At 42.4% G+C, this 24,311-nt stretch overlaps 1 protein-coding gene and 1 long non-coding RNA gene across 2 annotated transcripts in view; one reads left to right on the forward strand and one right to left on the reverse strand.

The window, feature by feature from the left end:
* SLC25A13 (solute carrier family 25 (aspartate/glutamate carrier), member 13) overlaps window positions 1–24,311 on the forward strand; it is a 232,099-nt gene that overhangs the window by 199,518 nt on the left and 8,270 nt on the right. Inside the window, exon 15 of the mRNA XM_010839742.1 lies at window positions 16,955–17,093. Coding sequence (XP_010838044.1) covers window positions 16,955–17,093 — 139 coding nt within the window. The remainder of the gene's footprint in view (window positions 1–16,954; window positions 17,094–24,311) is intronic.
* On the reverse strand, window positions 16,727–22,186 carry LOC104988427. The gene is made up of 2 exons (XR_825239.1): window positions 20,801–22,186; window positions 16,727–17,191 (listed from the first exon to the last, which is right to left on the reverse strand). It is a non-coding gene; the product is annotated as an uncharacterized LOC104988427 (long non-coding RNA).

Below are 24,311 nucleotides of genomic sequence, written 5' to 3' on the forward strand. Positions count from 1 at the left end.
GTGTTTGTGTTCTCATTCGAAGTGTGTATGTAAAGGAGTTATTGGAGCTACTGTTCATAAAATCAGAAAGCAAGTAACGAAATATGTTCTTGATTCAGTTCGGTTCAGCTGCTCAGTCCTGTCTGACTCTGTGAACCCGTGGACTGCAGCACGCCTGGCTTCCCTGTCCACCACCAACTCCCGGAGCTTGTGCAAACTTGTGTCCATCAAGCCGATGATGCCATCCAACCATCTCATCCTCTGTCATCCCCTTCTCTTCCTGCCTTCAGTCTTTCCCAGCATCAGAGTCTTTTCTAAGAAGTCAGTTCTTTGCATCAGGTAGCTAAAATATTAGAGCTTCAGCATCAGTCCTTCCAATGAATATTCAGGACTGATTTCCTTTAGGATTGACTGGTTGGATCTCCTTGCAGTCCAAGGGACTCTAAAGAGTCTTCTCCAACACCACAGTTCAAAAGCATCAATTTTTGACTGCTCAGCTTTATGCTCCAACTCTCACATCCATACATGACCACTGGAAAAACCATAGCTTTGACTGTACGGACCTTTGTTGGTAAAGTAATGTCTGTGCTTTTTAATATGCTGTCTAGGTTGATCATAGCTTTTCTTCCAAGGAGCAAGGGTCTTTTAATTTCATGGCTGCAGTCACCATCTGCAGTGATTTTACAGCCCAAGAAAATAAAGTCTGTCACTGTTTCCATTGTTTTCCATTTGTATGCCATGAAGTGATGGGACTGGAGGCCTTGATCTTCGTTTTTTGAATGTCGAGTTTTAAGCCAGCTTTTCACTCTCCTCTTTCACTTTCATCAGGAGACTCTTTAGTTCCTCTTCACTTTCTGCCATAAGAGTGGTGCCATCTCCATATTTGAAGTTATTGGTATTTCTCCCTGCAACCTTGATTCCAGTTTGTGCTTCATCCAGCCCAGCATTTCACATGATGTGTACTCTGCATATAAGTTAGATAAGCAGGGTGGCAATATACAGCCTTGATGTACTCCTTTCCCTATATGTAACCTGTTGTTCCATTTGGAGTCTATTGTTCCATGTCCAGTTCTAACTGTTGCTTTTTGACCCGCATACAGGTTTCTCAGAAGGCAGGTAAGGTGGTCTGGTATTCCCATCTCTTTCAGAATTTTCTACAGTTTGTTGTGATCCACACTGTCAGAGGCTTTCGTGTAGTCGATAAAGCAGAAGTAGATGTTTTTCTGGAATTCTCTTGCTTTTTCGGTGATCTAACGGATGTTGGCAATTTGTTCTGTGGTTCCTCTGCCATTTCTAAATCCAGCTTGAACATTTGGAAGTTCACTGTTTATGTACTGTTGAAGCCTAGCTTGGAGAATTTTGAGCATTACTTTGCTAGCGTGTGAGATGAGTACAATTCTGCAGTAGTTTGAACATTCTTTGGCATTGCCTTTCTTTGGAGTTGAAATGAAAACTAATCTTTTCCAGTCCTGTGGCCACTGCTGAGTTTTCTAAATTTGCTGGCATATTGAGTGCAGCACTTTCATAGCATCATCTTTTAGGATTTGAAATAGCCATCACCTCCACTAGCTCTGTTCATAGTGATGCTTTCTAAGGCCCACTTGACTTCACCTTCCAGGATGTCTGGTTCAAGGTGAGTGATCACACCATTGTGATTATCTGGGTCATGAAGCTCTTTTTTGTACAGTTCTTCTGTGTATTCTTGCCACCTCCTCTTGATATCTTCTGCTTCTGTCAGGTCCATACCAGTTCTGTCCTTTATTGTGCCCATTTTTGTATGAAATGTCCCTTGGTATCTCTACTTTTCTTGAAAAGACCTCTAGACTTGATTATTCTGCTAGTTATCTCAAAGGGATATTGTTTGGTCTTTTAAAGTGAAAATACAAGTTTGTTTCAAAACAAAATCAAATAATTCATAAATGTCTGTGAGAATGTAAAATTTTCTCTTTACTCCTTACCATTCTATTTTCCCTTTAAAAGATTACCACTGCATATATTTTTTATAAGTAATTTAAATTTTTATTTATTTCTCTCCTCCCTCTCTCTGTCCTATCACAATTTGTACACACACACACACACACACACACACACATCAATATTATATCTGTGTTTTTTCAACAAAAACAAAATCCGTTTGAGCACAGTGTATCTTAATGTTCTTTTCTCATTTAATAACTGTATACAGTGTTGTGTTTTGTTTTGTTTTGTTTTTAAGCAGTTTCTTACTGATGAGTACTTGTTTCTAGTTTGGGGGCATTACAAGCAATGACAGAGTGAACATCCTTGCAGATATTGTGATATACTTTTGTGAATAAATACAATGAATCCCCAGCAATTAAATCGTTAGGTTAAGGGGCATGTGCAGTTGTTAGCATTAGTAGATTTTGTCAAATCCCATCAGTTTGTCACTTTTATCTTAGCAATGTACAAATATGTCAGAGTAATTTCTAAAGATAGCAGTTTATAAAAATACCTGCTTTTGTGAGTTCTTAGCCCCACATAAGGAAAACAAGTGTTTAGTCATGGCTTGGAGGACATTGTGCCATGCTAATTTTCTAATATCAGGGGATGTTTGTATGGCTTTACAACCGCCAAAGCAGTAATTCATCCATCTTTCTCTTTCACCTGAAGCTCTGTGAAAGCTTCTTTGTGGGTTTCTCTGTTTTGACTCTTCACTCCCTCAAGTCCATAGTCCCCACAGCAGCCAGAGTGATCTAAATTTAAAATATAAGTCAGATTAACTCATTCTGACTGTTTGCCTGGCACTGGTCTAGTTGTTTAGAATGTCACTATGAAAAGCCAAGTCCCTGCTGACACTTATGTGGGTAAAAGAAGTCAGCCATTCAGAAGACTCTATGACATCAAGTGAGGCTGAGAACCTTGAAGAAAAAGGAGGCAGGATGAAGGGATGGAGAAGGGCCAACTCCAGATGAAAGATGAAAGTGGGGGTGGGGGGTGGGCATGCTTTTAATAGGGCTTCCCTAGTTGTTCAGATGGTAAAGAATCTGCCTGCAATGCAGGAGACCCATGGCTACCTACTCCAGTATTCTTGCCTGGAGAATTCCATGGACAGAGGAGCCTAGTGCATCAGTTCAGTTCAGTCGCTCAGTCATGTCCAACTCTTTGTGACCCCATGAACCATAGCACAAGAGGCCTCCCTTTCCCTCACCAGCTCCCAGAGTATACCTGAACTCGTGTCTGTTGACTCAGTGATGCCATCCAACCATCTCATCCTCTGTCATCCCCTTCTCCTCCTGCCCTCAATCTTTCCCAGCTTCAGGGTCTTTTCAAATGAGTCAGCTCTTCGCATGAGGTGGCCAAACTATTGGAGTTTTAGGGAGTTTTAGCTTCAGCATCAGTCCTTCCATTGAACACCCAGGACTGATCGCCTTTAGGATGAACTGGTTGGATCTCCTTGAAGTCCAAGGGACTCTCAGAGTCTTCACCAACACCACAGTTCAAAAGCATCAATTCTTCGGTGCTCAGCTTTCTTTATGGTCTAACTCTCACATTGATACTTGACTGGGACATAATAGAGTGGTCAGAAAGGCATCTCTGAGATGATGACATTTGAGAAGAAACCAGAGTCAAGAGGAGGCTAGCGTGCCCAACAGAAACCATGTCTCTAGTGGAAACTTGTCTAGCAGCTTCTGTGCTACTGCATGTAGATCCCAGCCCCGGCCCCTTCCCTGCCAGCCCTTCCTCTCCAGTCTGTGCCCTGGACCCCACCCTCCACCTCCCCGCCTACTCTGCTCACTACACTGGCCGCCTTTCCTCTGCAGATCCTTCAAGCTCATCCCTTCATTTTCAGTTGCCTGAAGGCTCTTCCCCTCACATCTTAGCCCCGCAGATACCTGCTTGGAAGGACACCATGTCCCTGGCTGTCACAGCCCCTTATCCAGGTCTCTAAGCAGCCCATCACCCCCTGACACTCCCCTCTTGCCTCTCCTCTTCCAAAGTGAACTGTGATAGCAGAGACCTCGCTTACTCACTGCTGCGTCCTTGTGACAGCTTCTGGCTCACGAGTAGACATTTGATCGATATTCATTGAGCAAATGAATGGTAAGCAAAAGCCAGATGTTGCCAAGTTATATAGCAAGGATATGAAAGCACAGAAAGAGGATAAGATGACAAGTAGGGACCAAAGAAAACTAGGACACTGGGGAAGTTGAATGTGAAGGAAATAGCTAATTAGCTGAGAGATCGCTTTCCCGAGCTCTGAGGCCTCCATTTATTTATCCACAAGCTTTGCCCTGGGCACTGGAAATATGAGAGTGAATTCTAATGCATATATTTTTTGAATTATCTATTTATTTATTTGGGTTGTGCTTGTGTCTTCGTGGCTGCGTGGGCTTTTCTCTAGCTGCGGTGTGTGGGCGTCTCCTGTTGCAGGGCGTGGGCCCTAGGCACGCAGGCCTCAGTAGTTACGGCCCACAGGCTCAGTGGTTGCAGTGCACGGGCTCAGTTGCATGTGGGATCTTCCCAGACCAAGGCTTGAACCCGAGGCTCCAGCATTGGCAGGTGGATTCTTTACCATTCAGCCACCAGGGCATCCCTAATGTATGGTTTAGGAAGTAGTTTACCATCTCGTGGGAACAGCAGACAGGTAACGAGATCGCTGGACTACATGTGCAGTGGAGAAGGGCTGCCAGAGGGTCAGCCATGCAGCGTTCCAACAGAGATAGAGCTGACACATAGTAAGAAAGCCAGGAAGGCTTCCAAAGGGGAGATGGCATTGAAAGATGAGGTGTAGTTAGCCAGGGAGAAGGCAGAGACAGACGGCATGATCCGGTTTGTGTTGAGGAGGGGTCATTCAGCATCAGTGTGGAGAGTGCTGTGTTCAAGAGCAAGAGGAAGGCTGGGGATGGTGGGGAGGAGGGGTGACCATGGCCTAAACTAGGGCGCGATGGTGTGTGTGTTGGGGGGGGTGTTTTTCGGGGGAGGTGATCTATTTAAAGGGTATGTGAGAGTTACACTTACCAAGTCTTGGAAAGTAATGAAACGAGAAAAGTATAGGAAGATTAAAAGCCAGATTTCTGGCTTGAGCATCTGGTGGATGATGATACTGTAAATTTTGTAATTTCATAATATTTGACAAGCTGCAAGAGACCTTAAAAAACCTTCTGTTTAGTGTTACCTTTATAACTGAGGAATCAAAGCACAGAAATCTCAGGAGAATCAGCTCGGTGATTGGCAGGTGGAGGTACAGCTGGACCGAGCCTTCTCCTGACTCCGTCTGGTGGTGTTCTTACTCTCCCTGCTGGATGTAGGGCTCGAGCCTGGTCAGAGGACGGGGGCTTGAGATGTTCTTTAGGGGTCATGTGCGTGCATGAGGCTATGAGAGTGGGTACAACCCCCAAACCGATGGGACACCAATGATGGAACTCAACAACGGCCCTCGTTTGGGTGCAGGAATAAGTAAGTGTGGGGCAGAGGGTAGTAGAAACAGCTGTCCAGTGGAGAACTGGAAGGAACAGGTGGGAGCCCCAGGAGTGACGAGCTGGAAGTGGAGGAGAAAGAGGTGAGTGCTTTTCAAGTCCTGCAGAGACCAGGGGACTGAAGTCCAAGAAAAGGCCCGTGAACTGAAAGATGGAAGTCACCAGTTATCTTTCATGAATCAATTTAAGGAGAATGGCAGAGGTAGAAACCTGGAGGAGAAAAAATTCACAGATACAAACCACTCAGCCTAAAGATTTAGAAACAAAAGGGAAAGCATATAGCAATTGGAAGAAAAAATGGAGCTGAGCAGCAACGTTAGCAGGGAGAAGAGGTTGGGAGATTTATTGTTTTTTTGTTTTTTTTTTTAATTTTGTTGGGAGAACCATGCCTGTCTGTAGATAGAAGAGTCACTGACGATGGAAGGATTTGAAAAATCTGAAAATATAGCAGGGTCAAATATGGTGCTAGGACTTTCAGGAGGGGCAGAGGCAGGGTCCAGCATTAGGTGTGTATGTGTGTGAGTGAGTGTGTTAATGTGTGCACACAAGCTCTTTAGGGCCAATGCTCACTCTGAGCTAGGCCTCATGCTTAGCGCTTTATACAGTTTACATCATTTAATCCCTATTACAGCCTATTCTGGGCTCCCCTGATGGCTCAGACAGTAAAGAATCCACCTACAGTGCGGGAGACCTGGGCTTGATCCCTGGGTCAGGAACATCCTCTGGACAAGGAAATGGTCACCCACTCCAGTATTCTTGCCTGGAAAATCCCATGGACAGAGGAGCCCGGCGGGCTATAGTCTAGACTATAGCCTAGACTATAGTCGTGTCGCATAGAGTTGGACATGACTGAGCGACTAACAATTACTTACAGCCTATGATGCAGATAGTTTTTTGTTTTTAAGCAGTTCCAAGTTACAGTTGAGGAAAGGAACACATGATGGGTTTAGGTAATTTTTCTAAGGTCGTATACCTTATAAGGAAGTGGGAGGCTGGGTTTCAAACTCAGTGCAATCTCTCTGTGGAACGCAAGGTATCACAAAGAGATATCAAGCCGGGTAAGAGAGAGCCTGTGCCTGATAGATAATGCAAGGAAGTCCAAAGACAAGGTTCCGTGCTATGCACAGATACGGAGCAGTGCACAGGTCTGGTGTCACTGTTGACACTCGCTTGCTAAAGAAATGGAAATAAAAAGAACTGCTGCTGCTGCTGCTGCTGAGTCGCTTCAGTCGTGTCCGACTCTGTGCGACCCCAGAGACGGCAGCCCACCAGGCTCCCCCGTCCCTGGGATGAGAGGTCACTAAATGCCATGGATTGTGTGATAGTTTAGGCTAGGGTAGTTAAAGGATCATTTTTTTCCTAATTGCTTTTAATACCAAATGCTTTTTTAAAACGTTAGATGCTGCTAAGTCACTTCAGTCGTGTCTGACTCTGTGTGACCCCATAGACGGCAGCCCACCAGGCTCCCCGATCCCTGGGATTCTCCAGGCAAGAACACTGGAGTGGGTTGCCATTTCCTTCTCCAGTGCATGAAAGTGAAAAGTGAAAGTGAAGTCACTCAGTCGTGTCCTACTCCTAGCGACCCCATGGACTGCAGCCTACCAGGCTCCTCTGTCCATGGGATTTTCCAGGCAAGAGTACTGGAGTGGGGTGCCATTGCCTTCTCCGAAAACGTTAGATAGAATGACTCAATTTTGCTTTGTTTTGTTGTTTAGAATAAGCACGTTATCTTTGATCTTACATCAGCTCTTTAAATTATAGAAATTAAAACTATCCATTGTGAGGCAATTCTGTTTCCTTAACTCTTGCATTGACCAACGTAGCAGTTCACAGTCTGCCTGCCTTGCGGAGAGACACATAATCTGGCACTGAGCCAAGTGGCTATCATTCCAAATGATAGTACTGAAAAATAACTGTGTGCCTTCCTGATAACTTTGTCACTAATATCTGCCATAAAATGAACATTTAGGACATTTTGTCTTATTAAAAGGCAAAATTTTAGAAATTAAAGAGTATCAAGTACATCAAGAAGCCAGGTTTTGTATCTAATGTGGTGTGAGCTTGTGTCTAATATTCAAAATGATGTAATATTGTCCATATTGTGCTTAGAAGTTTGCATTAAAAGAAAATAAACTGGAAGAAAATATTTTAAAAATCTCTCTGTTCCTACATTTCAGATGCATTATCTGTAAAAAGAGGATAATAGTACCTACACTTGTAACAGCAAATAAAATGGGACACTGTGAAAAAATATTTTTTTATTAAATGATGCCTAAAGGAACTGAATGTGCTGAACAGGACTAGAAAAGATCCTTTAAAATATTACAAAATGGTTGGTTTTTTTCATCATTCTTCCATTCATTCACCAAATATTTGTTGAGGGCTGACCTTCTATGAGGTGTGCTGAGTTATGTAGATGAGTGTAGCCTCATTGCCTTCAGAGTGATGAGTGTTAAGGGAGGTGAGAGAATAATTCTAGTGCCGTAAAGTTCTTTCAAAAGTTAATGTTAACAGGTAGTATAGTTTTTAAAAGAAGAAAACTCATCTATAAAAAGGTATGTAATAACAGAACACAGGGAGGCCGGGCGTGCTGCAATTCATGGGGTCGCAAAGAGTCAGACACGACTGAGCAACTGAACTGAACTGAATCTCCTAGCCTCATGCTATGGGTAACCTATCTTTCTAGAGGCAAACATTTTTATCAAGTTAGTATTTTTATTTTGTTGTTGTTTCTTTGTTTTTGTTTTTTGCTAAGTACCTGCAGGATTAGTTTCAACAAAATACTTTTTTTATTTTAGCTTAACTTTTGGAATATAATTTGCTGTCCTTTATATTTAGAAGTACTGAAACGATGCTACCAGTCCACTGTTCATAGAGGGCTCTGAATATATTTTCCAAAAGTGATAGGTATATTTCTTATAATTTGTTCTTTCATTTCTCTGGTTTCAAATTTTGACCATGGTCTGTATTTAAAATATGGCTAACTTGAGAGATATGCATTGAATATAAAATAAAGGAAATATGTCTTGTGACAGCCAGAGTCCTATGTGGGGTATGATCAGTGTAGCAAACAACTTTAAATTTACTTAATAGAATTAGGTCTTTTGCCAAATAGAAGATTTGCTCTTAGCCTGGTAAATGTAGAACTCTCTCTGTGATTCATGTAGAAACCATATAGGAGTCATACTCCAGCTGCCAGCTTTTTAAAGACTATGTCAACTATTTATATTTTCCTGTTTGACAGGACAGTGTGCTTTTCATTGATAATAGTAATTATCTTTATATCATCACTTTTTTCATTGAAGATGCTTGTACTAGGCACTTCATATTAATCATTGGATTTAAATTAAATCTTATGTCAGTACAAATGTTCCTCACTGGTTTTGGAGAGGAACTTGAGGTGCAGAGATTTTAAGAACTTTGCCCAACATACGGTAGTTAAGTGGCAGAATAATGATCTGAGCCCAGGTTTCTGACTCTGCAACCTGTATTCTTGCTCTTGCAGTATCCTGGCCATTGATGTGGAGTTGGCAGAATTCAGATATAGAGCCACATTTGAGATGATATATTTTGACTATTTCTTTGAATGCAGTCTACCTCTTCTCATCCTCTTTGAGAGGACCTGCATGTAGATGTGCATATGTGTGTGTGTGTGTGTGTGTGTGTAACTGAATCACTTTGCTGTACACCTAAAATTAATGCAGTCTTGTAAATCAAATATAGTTGAGTAGAAAAGCTTTTTTTTTTTAGTGCTCTCTTATACTGTATAGACAGCATGGAAAATTGCTTTGTTTCTGAGTGGAGGGAGAGAGAAGGGGGAGGGGGGAACCCTTCCCCTAAGCATAAGGAGTGCCAAGCTTGTCTCACATGAGTTTACATGAATTTATGTTTCTTGAGTGATATGAAAGCTCTCAAGATATAGGAATTTATTTTTAAATAACCTTGAATTGGTAGTGCCTCTAGCTACCTGAGAGAAGAACACAAGTTTTCTCAAGAGGAACCCACCCTGAGCTCAGATGTTAAAGAATTTTCATAGATAATGTTCCAAGGAAAATGAGCAGCTCTTAAACATCTCAAATCACACAAGGAAATGAGACACTTTAAAAAGAGGTGGCAGACGCAACCTGACAGCATTTTAAACCTTCAAAGATTCAAAATTTCAAAATTATTGTAACTATAAAGTGAATTTTTTTAATGTAGAAGTGAAAATATTTATGATGATTGAAATTTAAAATTCAGCCTTTAACAGCCAATTAAACGCAGCTGAAGAGAGAATTAGTGAATGCGAAGATAAGAGAATTACTTGGAATAGAGACATAGAGTGGTACACAGGGAATTGTGAGCTGGTTTAATATGGGTATAAACAAAAACCAGGAGGAAATGATGGCTGAAAATTCTCTGCAACTATTGGAAGCTATCAATCTAGAGATTCAAGAAGTACAGCAAATCCCAATCTGGATAAATTAATCCAGACTAGACATATCGGAATGAAGCTGCTAAACACTGAAGCTGAAGAGAAGCTGAAGGGTGGCTGGAGAGGAAAGCAGATTGTCTTTAAAGGGGAACAGTTGAACTGTTGGCTAACTTAGAAGCAGGAACAGAGGAAGCTGGAAGTCATTTGAATGACATTGTCAGTGTGTACAGAAAAAAAAAAAAAAGCCTTTCAACCTAGAATTCTGTGGCCTCTGAAAATGTCTTCCAGGAACAGGGTAAAATAAAGATATTTTTTTAGACTAGCAAAACTCCGAAAACATATCATTGGTAGAATCTTCCCAAAGGAAATTCTAGAATGCACTTCAGGTAAGACGAAAGTGATTCCAGCTGATAGTTTGGAGATGGACCAAGGGATGAAGAGCAAAGAAAGTGGTAAATATTTACTCTAAATGACTTTGCCTGAATTTAAATGTAATATCTATATATAATGGTAATTATAATGCTTAATGTAAGTTGAGCTAGAATTAAATACATAACCATAAGATGCAGTTGCTTGTAATTTAAATAGTCTAATGTGTAAGTATCGTATAAGAGGAAGGTGAAGACTACAGAGTATTAAAATGTTCAGGATCTAAACCTGGGGACTAGAAACAGAGTGTGCAGCTTGTAAATGAGTAGCATGGAGAAGCTGGGGGCAAAGAAGGCAAGAAAGGAAAGAAAAATTGAAAACATGGGGCAGAAAGATTGAAAACATGGGACATAGTTTACAGATGAGCTTTGTGAAGAAGACAAGACGTGTTTGAGACTAAAGTCCCATGTGGTAAAGCTCTCCATCCCATCTGAATGATGAGCATCACTGATGGCCAAGCAACATGCAATGGTAGAAGACTAGAGAATTACACCTGGCACAGGTGTGGCATTTCCTACCCAAATCCCTCAAGTTGTCAAGGTGCTTTTGTTAGGACTGCAATGAAATTAAAGAGACACCAATATCCTAAAAGTCCCTGGACTAAAGAAAGCAAAGAATAAGCATTGAGATTGTATATACAGGTTGACGTTAATTTCAGCGTCACATACATGGAGTCTCCGGTTGTTGACTGGTTGATTCGGCTTTAACACCAGTGACACAGCATAACGGGCGAGGCGCCAGTGGTGTTTCTCAGTAAGATGCTGAAATGCACCCTTTTCAAATCCTTAACTGTCCCTTGACTGGGTGGGAGAGGTGCTGCCAGGTTGAGTATCCAAGGGTTAACTCGCTTGGGAGAAACCAAGAGGAATGCTCAAGGATCAAGACATGACATGCCGCCCATTGTTTGCAGCTCCAGGATCAAAATATACAATTATACATGCCAAATAAATTCTAAACCTGGAAGGCAGGAAAAGAGGGGTGGCTCTGCCTACAGGTGCCAGAAGCATTAAATAACCTTCCCAGACAAGGTGCACCACTGTTGGCCTGAAGGCTGCAGGGTCCCCCCGGTCTGGCATTTTCCCTCGTGTTAGACAATGTGAATTCACTGCAGGAGTCTCTGTTAAGCCTCCGTCTCCCAGACCTGCTGGCTCCTGGTGCCGGGCCCTGACACAGAGGTGCCTTTGTGAGTGTAATTACCTTCCCCTGTATTAGAAGGAGTCTGTTTGGAGTTCTGTTTGTAGGTGCAGCTAGAATAGGCGGGAATTAGCATGTGAAAAGATCTGCCCTGGCCCTGACTTCTTTATCAGCCACCATCCTTCAGGATTTTTTCCCCTGCCTCGGATTATCGGGCAGGTGTGATACCATCCAAGATGAAGAGCTTTCAAAGAAGGAGAAAGACACTGGAGATAGCAACGTGTATGTGTGTGTAAAATACAAATCCTGTTGTGTTACATCTTTAGACAATTTCTTGCCAGACAGAGCTGGCAGAGTAAACTTGGGTGGATGATTCCAGCAACTTAAGAACTGATTAAAGTTCCCTTGGGCTTTCACCATAGTGTTCACATCAGAAAAAAAAAAAAAAAAAATGAGACGCAAAACAAATAATTCCTTTACCCTGGCTGTGCTGTGGCCAGCGTCTCTAAACTGTCTAATTGTCCTGTCCATCATGGACTATTAACGTGGGGATAAGTGAAGTTCCTAGACCTTATCAAATAGAATGGTGATCGAGAGACTCTGGATGGATATGGGGTTGGAATGGAGCCAGAGTTGATAATTAACCTAGATCTGAGTTTTGATTCTACTTCATTCACATATAGGTCTCCCCTAAGATGCCTTTTACTGTTCCTGTGTGTTATTAGTGGGTCTTTTATTAACAAGAAGAAAAAAAAAACACATAATTTCCTCTTTTTGGTGAAAGAGTGCTTTAATGGAGAATAAGAAAATTCGATGATTGCATTTTTCATATATTAATTTCCCCCAAGTGATTTTACTGTGTGTACAAAGGAAATTCGGGGCCAGCCAGGGAATGTCTGAGGGCAGAGCTGTCTAGAGCAGGGAAATCTGTGGATTTTTCTTATGGGGAGGAACATTTAAAGATTCATTTTGGGTGGTACACCCTTTGTCATTTATTAATTTTTTAATGGCCAAAGTACTTAATTTTGTGTTGCTGACGCAGGTTTTTGGGCAGCATGGAATGTTTCCCTTTATTATTAAATATAAGGTTGCCTGTTCAGAATGGGTAACGACTTAGTAAAAACTGTACGTGGGGCAGGTAGCGTTTGAGTCAAACAGGTTTCTGTTTTGATGTAGGACGGGAGAAGGGGTGTTCACCACAACGTGAAGGATTTATCAAGGAATCTGGGAAACATTCTCAGTGCTGGAACTTGAAAAGCCTCCCTCACGTCCGGCCTCTCTCCGTGGTACGGGAGCAACAGGTCAGGTGTTGCCTGAGGCAGCCTTACAAATCGGCACCTGCCTTTGTGCCTAGACCTGAAGGAAGTGGTAGGGAAAGGAGACCAGGGAAATTTAATAAGTCTGTGCCTTTTTCCTCAACCCTTTTCAGAGTTAGCTTTCCTTGGGAATTGGGCTTTAACGCCTGGCATGTGAGAGAGGCGAGGGGCACCTCATGGCTAGGGAGAAGCCGTGGGCTGCCAAGAGATGCCCGAGCAGGTGCCAGGAAAGGCAGGGACCACAGACCTCCTCGTCCCCACCAGTCCTCACACTTGCACTGGATTTGATACTTTACCTGGGACTTTAATAATTATTTCCTTGTGGATTCCCAAACCCCTGTTCCCCTGCCTGCCCCAAAGCAGGCAACCTTTGGTCACCCTTTTTGGTAGAAGTGGAAGATTTCGCCTTTAACTTTCCTCCGTGCTCCTCTATCGCCCGGCCATATAGCCCCAGGAGATGGTACATCTGTTAGGCCCCAGGGCCCCTTCATAACTCACTCAATGGAAAGTAGAGTTTTTAAAGGTTTTCATTTGTGGACAAGACATCCCTGCTTCTATGGAGCAGAGATGGTGGCTGTTCCACAAAATATCTTTATTCTTCCATTCTTCTCTTCTCTTCCTTTTTTTTTTCTTTCAGATAATCAGAAACCTAAAACCTCTTACAGGGTCTCACCTTGGCTCCAGCACGTGTAACTTATCTGACCACATGGTTGATCCCTGGTAGAAAAAGAGATAACAAATTCCCGACCATTTTTTCCTTTCATGTTTCACAGTATAGCTCCGCCTTTTCCTCCGATGGGTTTTGTTTGTTCATTGTGTTTTGATCAAGTCATTTTTCTTCTTAGTCATCTGGAACTGTTTTCAAACATCTCTTAAAGCATACTACACCTCTTGTTAGTCTCTTGTTCTCACAGTGATACATGGCTTATTGCCATGATTTCAGGAAGGCAGAGTTCCTTCTCGGGAAAACCCAGCTGCTTCTTCACTTCGCCTTACTCTTCTGTGTCAGAGTAAGGGATGTTTCTAATTTCAGATCACATATTGGTGTATCCCAAGCCTCTCATTTCTCCTTTTAGTTGTGGTGTTTTCTATGCGAGTCGGCAAAGCCAAATCCGTGTCACCAGGAATGTGTCTTAGGCCCTAACAGCCAAGGCGTTTGTTGTTTTCTAAATTAAATCAGATGTAGTTTCTGGCTGTACTCTGAAGTAGGCAACAGTGATCCAGGCAGACAGAAGAGCATGCAGCGATCTCAGGATAGCGTCGAGGAGGCGTAGACAGTGTGATGTGTGTGTGCTCAGTCGTGTCTGACTCCGCAACCCCATGGACAGGGCCCTCTGTCCATGGGATTCTCCAGGCAAGAATACTGGAGTAGGTTGCCATTTTTTCCTCCAGGGGATCTTCCTGACCCAGGGATTGAACCCGCATCCCTTGAGGCTCCTGCATTGGCAGATGGGTTCTTTACCACCTTGCCCCTGGGAAGGCCAGACAGTGTGGGGCCGTGTGGAATCCACTCCTTGTCTGTTTTCTACTTACTTTGAAAGAGTGGTGTTTGGGTTTAAATGAATGAAGAGGAGGTATGTAAGAGCTCGCTGTGCCTAGCTTAACCGTCATCAAAGAAGATGCAGAGTGATAGGTGTGCCTTGACTGGTCAGATGAATGAGGCTTTCACTGAGAGGAATCAGGCTGCCCAGGAGACGAACATGGGACAGGGAAGCCATTGCAAAGCCTTGACAAAGGTGAGAATACCGGGTCTAATCCACGGGACAGCCAAAACCATGGTGACGGTGGAGTTTTTGAAACAGCACATAGAAAAGAAATGTAGGCGTTTTGGCTAAGGCTGTGTTAGACCATATCACCCCTCACTTGCCCACAGAAAAGAAACCAGATAGCATGAGTCGAAGGAGGAAAAAAGGTGTAAATGAACCACAGAAACAGGATCCCAGATGTGGAATGGTTGTTACTATTACTTTTGAAGGTGACGCTCCAAAACATATATGGTAGTTGTACTGTTTTTCAATTGTTAATATTCTCCTGTATTGTCTGAGGTCAGCACTTAATACTTTATAATCAGAGAGGAAAATATGGTAAAGGGAAAATATTACCAGTAGTATTACCAGCGCATATAGACTAGAGCGCTATAGATGCAAAGATTCGGGAGATGAGGTCAATAGTTAAAAACTAATAGATTAGTAAAAAGCAAGCTTTGTGTGAGGAGTGACATCGCTCTAAACAGTTACTCCAAAGTGACTTGTTTAGGAAGTCAGTAAAATGGCACTGTTTCATTTTGCTTTTTTTTAACCATACAGAGGGAGTCAAACATGAAGAAGTTTTAACTGATCTTAATTTGAGATGGTCATTTGGTATCTAATTTGAATGTCTCCTGGACAGACTCTGCTTGTGAGCAAATAGGGAAGAGAACTTACAGGCAGGTTTGGAGGCAAAATAGGGAAGAGGAAGTGAAAATAGACAAACAAATGAGTAACAATATTACCCCTACACAGGAACTCCCCAGATTATAATCTTTAAAAAAACAAATCGTTAGGAAAGGATTGAATGCTGCATGGATACTGGTGTTACCCTGTACTTTTTCCTCTTGAAAAAACTGGGCGAGATGGCAAAAACTCGAGCATCCTGCATTTTGGACCCGTCTCTGGCACTGCCTCCAAGGAAGTCCCTTGAGCAAGTCAACAGCAAGGCCCTTAATAAATATGCAGTTGATAGGTTAACTGTCCTGGGCATCATTTTGCACATGTATAAAATGAGGAATTTGGCTCTGATGAATGCTGTGGTTCTTCTTTTCAGTTAGTCATTTAACAGGTTGGGGTTAACAGAAGTGTGGGCTGATTGGCCACATGTGATAGAGATATGTCCTTTATTTATTTATTTAGAATATCTGTACTCACAGTGGGCAGAGGCAGCTTATTAACACATCCATGGGTGAGTTGGTTGAAGAACAGCCAACATGACAGAATCCAGATTCCAAGCATTTGTTCCACTTGGAAGGATGGGCCAAACCAGGATGAAGTTTAATAGGATTAAACATAAAGCCCTGCTTATGTTACTTGTTTAGGGCAGTCAATTAAGTTACAGTAGACCTATGTTAATAGCAATTCCTATGAAAAAGACTAAGGGTTTTATTACCCACAAGCTCAGTGTGAGTCAGGAGTATAATTCGGATGTTAGAGAAGGACAGGCTACGATAACAGATGTGTAGTGTTAAGGAGCTTTGACAGACTGAAGCCTGGCATCAGGCTAATAGCCGAGATCCAACATCACGAGACCTCAATAAATGTCACTGGGCCTGGCTAGATCTGTGGAATCGAATGGATTCATTCCTGTCTTTGAAGAATCTCTCAATTTGGTGAAAATTTTTAGGTATTAGAAATCTGTGAAAGAAATGGTGTTGAAAAGGGGGGCTTCCTTCCCATTTAGCCTACCTAAAACACATTATATGTCTTGTGGTTTTTGGTAGAATTTTATATCATATTTCTGGGCATGCATCAATTTTCAAGGCCTCCCCATAGCATTATTTTGGCACCAGAAATGATTTGGTGAAGACCTTGCCTTAGCTGCTAATTGTTCTACACAGAGCTCTTAAATGTACAGGAATTATTATAAACATTTTAAGGTTTTAGTACAGGCATTTATCAACATTTCATAGACCCTGGAGAGTAGGGTAAGTACATGAATAAATTGGGGGATCCATGAACCCCTTGAAAAGGTATATAATTTTTTACATATGTGTAATTTTTTCTGGGAAAAAATCCAACATTTTCATGAGAGTCTCAAAAACAATACAAAAAACAACCCCCTTGCCCTGCCACCTCTATAATTTGCCCACTTCCAGGTGTATAACGAAGAGGCATCTTGATTGTTGATGCCTACCTTCTGAGAACAAATCCTCCTTGAAATGCCAGTGACCTGCCCTCAGTTAGGGATTTAAAAGGATGTTGCAGGCAGAGTTCCAAAACCGTTTTCACCAAAATCTTACCATGAGAATAAGGAAGAACTCTCCCTTCTTGCTCATACCATGCAATAAAATGCTTTATTTTAAATTGCAAAATTCTGACTTATTACTTGCAGAATCCGGGTTATGTATACTTTTTTCCATTCCCCTTTCAGCTTGTAAGTACACATTTGGTCTTCTCCAGGAATATTTTGTTCTGAGGGAAGTTCCAAAGAAGCTTGATCTTCTCAATGGGATATGTGTTTCATGTGGTTTCTCTTCCTTTGCAAACACACAGGGTGCCAAAGCTTGCTTTCTGCGGGACATTCCTTTCTCGGCCATCTACTTCCCGTGCTACGCTCATGTGAAGGCAGCCCTTGCAAACGAAGATGGGCAGATCAGCCCTGGAAGCCTGCTCTTAGCTGGCGCCATAGCCGGTGAGTGTCCTTGGAGCTCTGCTCCCACCCACGCCCCTGTGCCGGGGTCTTTGCTTAGTTCCTGATGTGAGATGGCCAGAGATTGCTTTGAAGAGCTCCTGAAAAGAAAGGGAAAGAAGTGAATCTTACTTCTGGCAGATCTGGCTGTTAGACAAGCTTAATTCGTTAACTACCTCCCCGCCTACCACCACCAAAAAAAAAAAGGGGGGGGGCTCGTTAAAGATCGGTGCATTTAGTAACATTGTCAGATTCCAATTCAAGCTCATGTCCTTTCGTGGGTTTCATTTACTAGTGTAAGAACAAGAACTATTCCGTCAGACTTTTTTTTTTTTAATGTTAATGTGAGAAAAAGAAAGTGAAGTCACTCAGTCGTGTCCAACTCTTTGTGACCCCATGGACTGTAGCCCACTAGGCTCCTCCATCCATGGAATTTTCCAGGCAAGAGTACTGGAGTGGGGTGCTGTTTCCTTCTCCAGGGGATCTTCCCGACCCCGGGGTTGAACCCGGCTCTCCCACATTGTGGGCAGACACTTTACCGTCTGAACCACCAGGGAATCCCTTAAATGTCAATACCTGAGCCCTAAAAGTGTCTAACCGAAGTAATACATAAAAGCTCATCCAGGAAATTTAAGCAATAGTTATCCTCATCGAGAGAAAAGAAATGTAGTGGAACTGGAAGCTGCTTGGGTCCGATTCCAGCTAGCTGTGTAAGGTTATAAGATTGGAGTTTGTGCATGTACTGAATCTCAGCGAGAAGTGACTGTCTTCTCTAGTGCTACTGTGCAAGTATGAAAGGAAGAAAACAGATGCGGAAGTTGGCTTTTCCATTCCCAATGTAAATCCCTTGAGGAAATCTGGTTATAGCCCCAACAGGAATGACTGTGCTCTTTGAGGCGGCTCCTTGTTTAGAGACTCCAAGGGTAGAACAATCTGGATTATCTCCCCGGGCGGTGACAAACATGTAATGAGCTAACAGACCTTGAGGCAGTCATGGGGTGCCTGGCTTCAAAGTTTCCACACAGGGGGTGCTCTCCTCAGACGTGTGGCTTGCCTCTCTGGAGACCTACCCCCTGCTTTGAGAAACTTTCTCCAGTCTTGTGAGCCCCTGTGTCCTGCCTGTAGCCTGAGGAGCCCTGGAGGCAGGAACCCCTGGAACTACTCTTTAAATTCCTACTATTCTGTTGGGTGCTGTGCTCAGTCATGTCCATCTTGAACCCAGGTCTCCTGCATTGTAGGCAGATTCTTTACCATCTGAGCCACAAGCTCACGAAGTGAAGGCGTTAGTTGCTCAGTTGTGTCTGACTCTTCACGACCCCTTGGGCTATAGCCCACTAGGCTCTTCTGTCCATAGGATTCTCCAGGCAAGAATACTGGAGTGGGTTGCCATTTCCTTCTCCAGGGGATCTTCCTGACCCAGGGATCAAACCCGGGTCTCCTACATTTCAGGCAGATTCTTTACCATCCGAGTCACCAGTTCACTTCAGTTCAGTTCAGTCGCTCAGTCGTGTCCGACTCTTTGCAACCCCATGAATTGCAGCATGCCAGGCCTCCCTGTCCATCAGCAACTCCCAGAGTTCACTCAGACTCACGTCCATCGAGTCAGTGCTGCCGTCCAGGCATCTCATCCTCTGTCGTCCCCTTCTCCTCCTGCCCCCAATCCCTCCCAGCATCAGGGTCTTTTCCAATGAGTCAACTCTTCACATGAGATGGCCAAAGTACTGGAGTTTCAGCTTTAGCATCCTTCCTTCCAGATAAATCCCAGGGCTGATCTCCTTCAGAATGGACTGGTTGGATCTTCTTGCAGTCCAAGGGACTCTCAAGAGTCTTCTCCAGCACCACAGTTCAAAGCAGTCAATTCTTTGGCGCTCAGCTTTCTTCACAGTCCAACTCTCACATCCATACATGACCACTGGAAAAACCATAGCCTTGACTAGACGGACCTTTGTTGGCAAAGTAATGTCTCTGCTTTTCAATATGCTATCTAGGTTGGTCATAACTTCCAAGGAGTAAGCGTCTTTTAATTTCATGGCTGCAGTCACCATCTGCAGTGATTTTGGAGCCCCAAAAAATAAAGTCTGACACTGTTTCCACTGTTTCCCCATCTATTTGCCATGAAGTGATGGGACCGGATGCCATGATCTTCGTTTTCTGAATGTTGAGTTTTAAGCCAACTTTTTCACTCTCCTCTTTCACCTTCATCAAGAAGCTTTTTATTTTTAGTTCCTCTTCATTTTCTGCCATATGGGTGGTGTCATCTGCATATCTGAGGTTATTGATATTTCTCCCGGCAGTCTTGATTCCAGCTTGTGCTTCTTCCAGCCCAGCATTTCTCATGATGTACTCTGCATATATGTTAAATAAGCAGGGTGACAAAGCCTTAAATTCTTGGTTAATCGTTTTTCTTCAAAGGTGGTGATATTACTGTATGAGGCAGGGTTGTCCTTACCTGGCAGCTCAGGAAGCCTTATTATATGAATCCACAGTGAGATTACTCTACCTACATCAGAAAATCATGATTTTATAACTAGAGCATAGAATTCCCAGTTTTAATGCCTGTTTGGCCACATTGACTCACTGTCTCCTTTATATGTCATTTACAGATGTATAAATGATAATGTTTTGAGCCCAAAGGTTATAATACCATTTATTTCAAATCACTTACCCAAAATAAGTGAGAAACTTACCAGCTTACCAGTAGGACCTACTGGGGAAAACTAGCATACCACTTAGAATCCACCTGCCAGTGTAGGAGCCATGGGTTCAATCCCTGCATTGGGAAGATCCCCTGGAGCAGAAAGTGGCACCCCACTCCAGTATTCTTGCCTGGAAAATCCCATGGATAGAGGAGCCTGGAGGGCTACAGTCCATGGGGTCGCCAAAGAGTGGGACACGATTTAGAGACTAAACAACAACAACTCCATTATTCTATGAACCTAAGATAATCATCATTTAACATTTTTGCTCATTTCTGCCCCTTGGGTGGTTTTTAACAGGGCTGTGATCACACTGTGGGTATGTTATTCACTCACTGTCATTTCTGAAGCGTTGGTCACCATCATGGCAAAATGAAAGACGGCAGGTGCTGTGGGCTCAGGCTATCTAGGTTCAAATTCCAGTTTCCCCACTGAAAGCTATGTGACCCAAATGAGTTACTTAATGTCTCTCTGTTTGTTTCTCCACCTATGGATGGAGCTATGAATAGTCTTAGTCTCATAAGACTATTATGAAGATCAAGTGAATTAATAGGTACAAAGATCCAGGAAAGAACCTGGGACATAATAAGTATTTTTATTATTTTTTAATTTTTTTCTATTAAGTATTTTTGAATGTTCAGTACTAGTATTAATTTTCTTAATTTAAAACTTTGTAAATGAAATTTTTAATTGCCGCATGCTTACATCATCGTCAATCTTAGATGATAAACTTTTTTTCAGAAAAAATGTAAATACATAATATTGTTAAACATCTTTGCGCATAAGACTTTTGTCTGTTTTAGATCATTTCTTTGGGAGACATAAATTCTCTGAAATGAGTTTGCTGGTGAAAAAAAAAATATATATATATATTATTTAAAGGCATACTGGTTTATATCCCCATGCTGCTATTATTTTAGCCCTCTAACCATCCTATCATCTTTCAGAGTTGTTCTCCAGATACCATCTGTATTAGTTATTGGTTACAACATAACACATTATGCCAAAACTTACCAGCTTAAAACAACATATGTTTATTATGCCAGGATCTGTGGGTCAGGAGCAGCTTCTGTGGGTGCCCTCTAGCTCAAGTCTGTTGTAGGGATGTCAGCCAGGGCTCCGGAAGGCCTGGCCGGGGTGGAGGAAGCATTTTCAGGATGGCTCGATCACATGGCTTTGGCTGGTCCATTGATTCCTTGCCACATGGCTGCTCTGTGGCTCCTTGGGTGTCCTCATGCCACGGCCGCTGGCTTCCCCCAGAGCAAGATGAGGGAGGGGTAGGAGAGAAGAAGAGAAAGCAGAAGTTGCAGTGTCTTTATGAACAGTCGCACCCCTTCATTTCCACACTGTCCCATCGGTCATTCTGATCAGCCTCTGTAATGTCACAGAGACGACAGAGAGGCAGAGGTCAGAACATCAGGAGGGGAAGACCACTGAGGCCCATTTGGGAGCGAGCTACACTGTGACCATGGAAGGACTCCTTCCATCTTACTGTCCACCTCCCCTTCCCTGTAAGGCAGGGGTGATATGTAAGACAGAGGTTGTCATTGGTGTTTTTCTCGAAAGGACAGATCAGCCACAAAGCTTGATGATCTTGAATATTCCACAAGTCTGTATCAACTGTGTAAGGAGAACTGAGCTACTTCCTTAATTTCATAACAAATATCAGAAGCCATGGCAAATGTCATGACCTCCAGTCTCATTAAAATTAAGAAGGTTTTGGTTACCCTGTTTTTGAGCCTTGTTTTGGAGGTGCCAGTCAATACGGTAAACGTGAAAGGGAAGTAATAGTCATAAGTATTAGAAGAAATGAGTCTGTCATTATTTGAAAATGATTATTTACCTGAAAATCCAAATTAAAATACCTAAAAATGAATCGGGAGAGGACATGTTGATGGGGTGCATAGTCACAAAGCCTGGGGAGTAGGTAGGTTCCAAGGCCAAAGTGGTCTCTGTTATCATTAAGAGAAAGGAGGGAATCTGATCTCAAAATAAGCTGTAAGGAATAGTAATTGACCACTAACTTATTTATTATGAGAAATGTCTCAGTACTACTTTTATGTGACAGAATAAACATTTTTATACAAAATATAATTTTTATATTTTATACTTCAGTTGATCTTTTATACAGGCTACATATATTTTTTGTTGGACAATGCTATTATACATAAGATCCATCTGGGTTCAGTGAATATGATTTTCCCCTTTTATGTTTTGACAGGAATTTTAGTTATTCAGTAATTATTACCTGACTTTCTCCAAAAAATTTGTTTTGATTTAAAGTTAGGTTGCTTTAGTAATATGCAACTTTTTAACATAACAGGTGGTTGTCGGTATCTTAAAATGTAGAGAATATTACAGTTTTTTGGGTCTGTGTATATCTGGTTATTGGAGAAGGCAGTGGCACCCCACTCCAGTACTCTTGCCTGGAAAATCCATGGACAGAGGAGCCTGGTAGGCTGCAGTCCGTGGGGTTGCTAAGAGTTGGACACGACTGAGCGACTTGACTTTCACTTTCTCTTTCATGCATTGGAGAAGGAAATGGCAATCCACTCGAGTGTTCTTGCCTGGAGAATCCCAGGATGGCGGAGCCTGGTGGGCTGCCGTCTATGGGGTCGCACAGAGTCGGACACGACTGAAGCGACTTAGCATATCTGGTTATAAACTTGGAAGATCTTTAAATACTGGGAACATCTCTCTTAATTCACAGGATTGGGTTAAGACTAACGGCTGTTTGAATTTATGTTCATTAGCCAAAGTGCTTCACGTGTCAGAAGGTGAGGGTTGATGCCAGGGACCTGAAATTAAGGAACCAAGGTCTAATTCACTCTAATTAAGTGTTGCTTTTTTGATTAAAGAAGGGCATTTCAAAGTGCTTTATGGATAATATCAAATGAAGGATATCTAATACTTATCAAATATTACAGAGCAGCTCATCCCAGAGGGTCTTAATTTCAGAGTGCTGAGGTAGAGGAACAAGTCAGACTGCAGTGATGGTCCTGTGATCGTTGAATTAATTAGTTTAAGTAGCAATTCAGAAATATCTTTAACAGCTGTTGAAAGTACAGATACGGGAGAGTTATGAGTGTGACTGATCACGATGCTTTCACAAATGTATTAGAAGAATTGAGTTAGGAGAAAAGTACCATTGGCACATAATTATATAAAATATAGCAATTTTTAAATTATGTAGACATAGAGCTTAGGATAATTTAAAGCAATTCTTAGATCCTTAAAAAAAAACTAGTAGAGAAGGTGGATAAAGGTAATGGACTGAGCATGTTCATCGATCTTGCCTCGCAGATACCTTAAAATGTTAGAAAATAGTTTCCATAAATCCTTATTAGTACTAGCCTTCAGAAGACAGCCAATCCAAACTTGAAATGACAAAAAAATGCCATAGCCCAAAACACAGGCAGGAGAAGCTGCTTTTATTAATGTCAGATCAGTTCAGTTCAGTCGCTCAGTCCAGTTCAGTCTCTCAGTCATGTCCGACTCTTTGCGACCCCACGGACTGCAGCACACTAGGCTTCCCTGTCCATCACCAGCTCCTGGAGTTGACAAACTCATGTCCATTGAGTCGGTGATGCCGTCCAACCATCTCATCCTCTGTTGTCCCTTTCTCCTTCCGCCTTCAATCTTTCCCAGCATCAGGGTCTCTTCAAATGAGTCAGTTCTTCACATCAAGTAGCCAAAGTATTGGAGTTTCAGCTTCAACATCAGTCCTTCCAATGAATATTCAGGACTGATCTCCTTTAGGATGGGCTGGTTGGATCTCCTTGCTGTCCAAGGGACTCTCAAGAGTCTTCTCCAACACCACAGTTCAAAAGCATCAATTTTTAGTGCTCAGCTTTCTTTATAGTCCACCTCTCACATCCATACATGACAACTGGAAAAACCATAGCTTTGATTAGATGGAACTTTGTTAGCAAAGTAATGTCTCTGCTTTTTAATATGCTGTCTAGGTTGGTTATAACTTTTCTTCCAAGGAGCAAGTGTCTTTTAATTTCATGGCTTCAGTCACCATCTGCAGTGATTTTGGAGCCCAGAATATAAAGTCTGTCACTGTTTCCATTGAATTGTTTCCAGTCTGATTTGGAACAGACTGGTTCCAATTGGGAAAGGAGTACATCAAGGCTGTGTACTGTCACCCTGCTTATTTAACTTATATGAAGAGTACATCATGAGAAATGCTGGGCTAGATGAAGCACAAGCTGGAATCCAGACTGCCGGGAGAAATATCAATAACCTCAGATATGCAGATGACACCACCCTTATGGCAGAAAGCAAAGAAGTAAAGAGCCTCTTGATGAAAGTGAGAGAGGAGAGTGAAAAGTTGGCTTAAAACTCAACATTCAGAAAACTAAGATCATGGTATCTGGTCCCATCACTTCATGGCAAATAGATGGGGAAACTGGAAACAGTGACAGACTTTATTTTGGGGGGCTCCAACATCACTGCAGATGGTGATTGCAGCCATGAAATTAAAAGACACTTGCTCCTTGGAAGAAAAGTTATGACCAAC

This window comes from Bison bison, unplaced genomic scaffold (genome assembly GCF_000754665.1).
Source record: "Bison bison bison isolate TAMUID 2011002044 unplaced genomic scaffold, Bison_UMD1.0 scf7180017864134, whole genome shotgun sequence".
Lineage (NCBI taxonomy): Eukaryota > Metazoa > Chordata > Mammalia > Artiodactyla > Bovidae > Bison > Bison bison.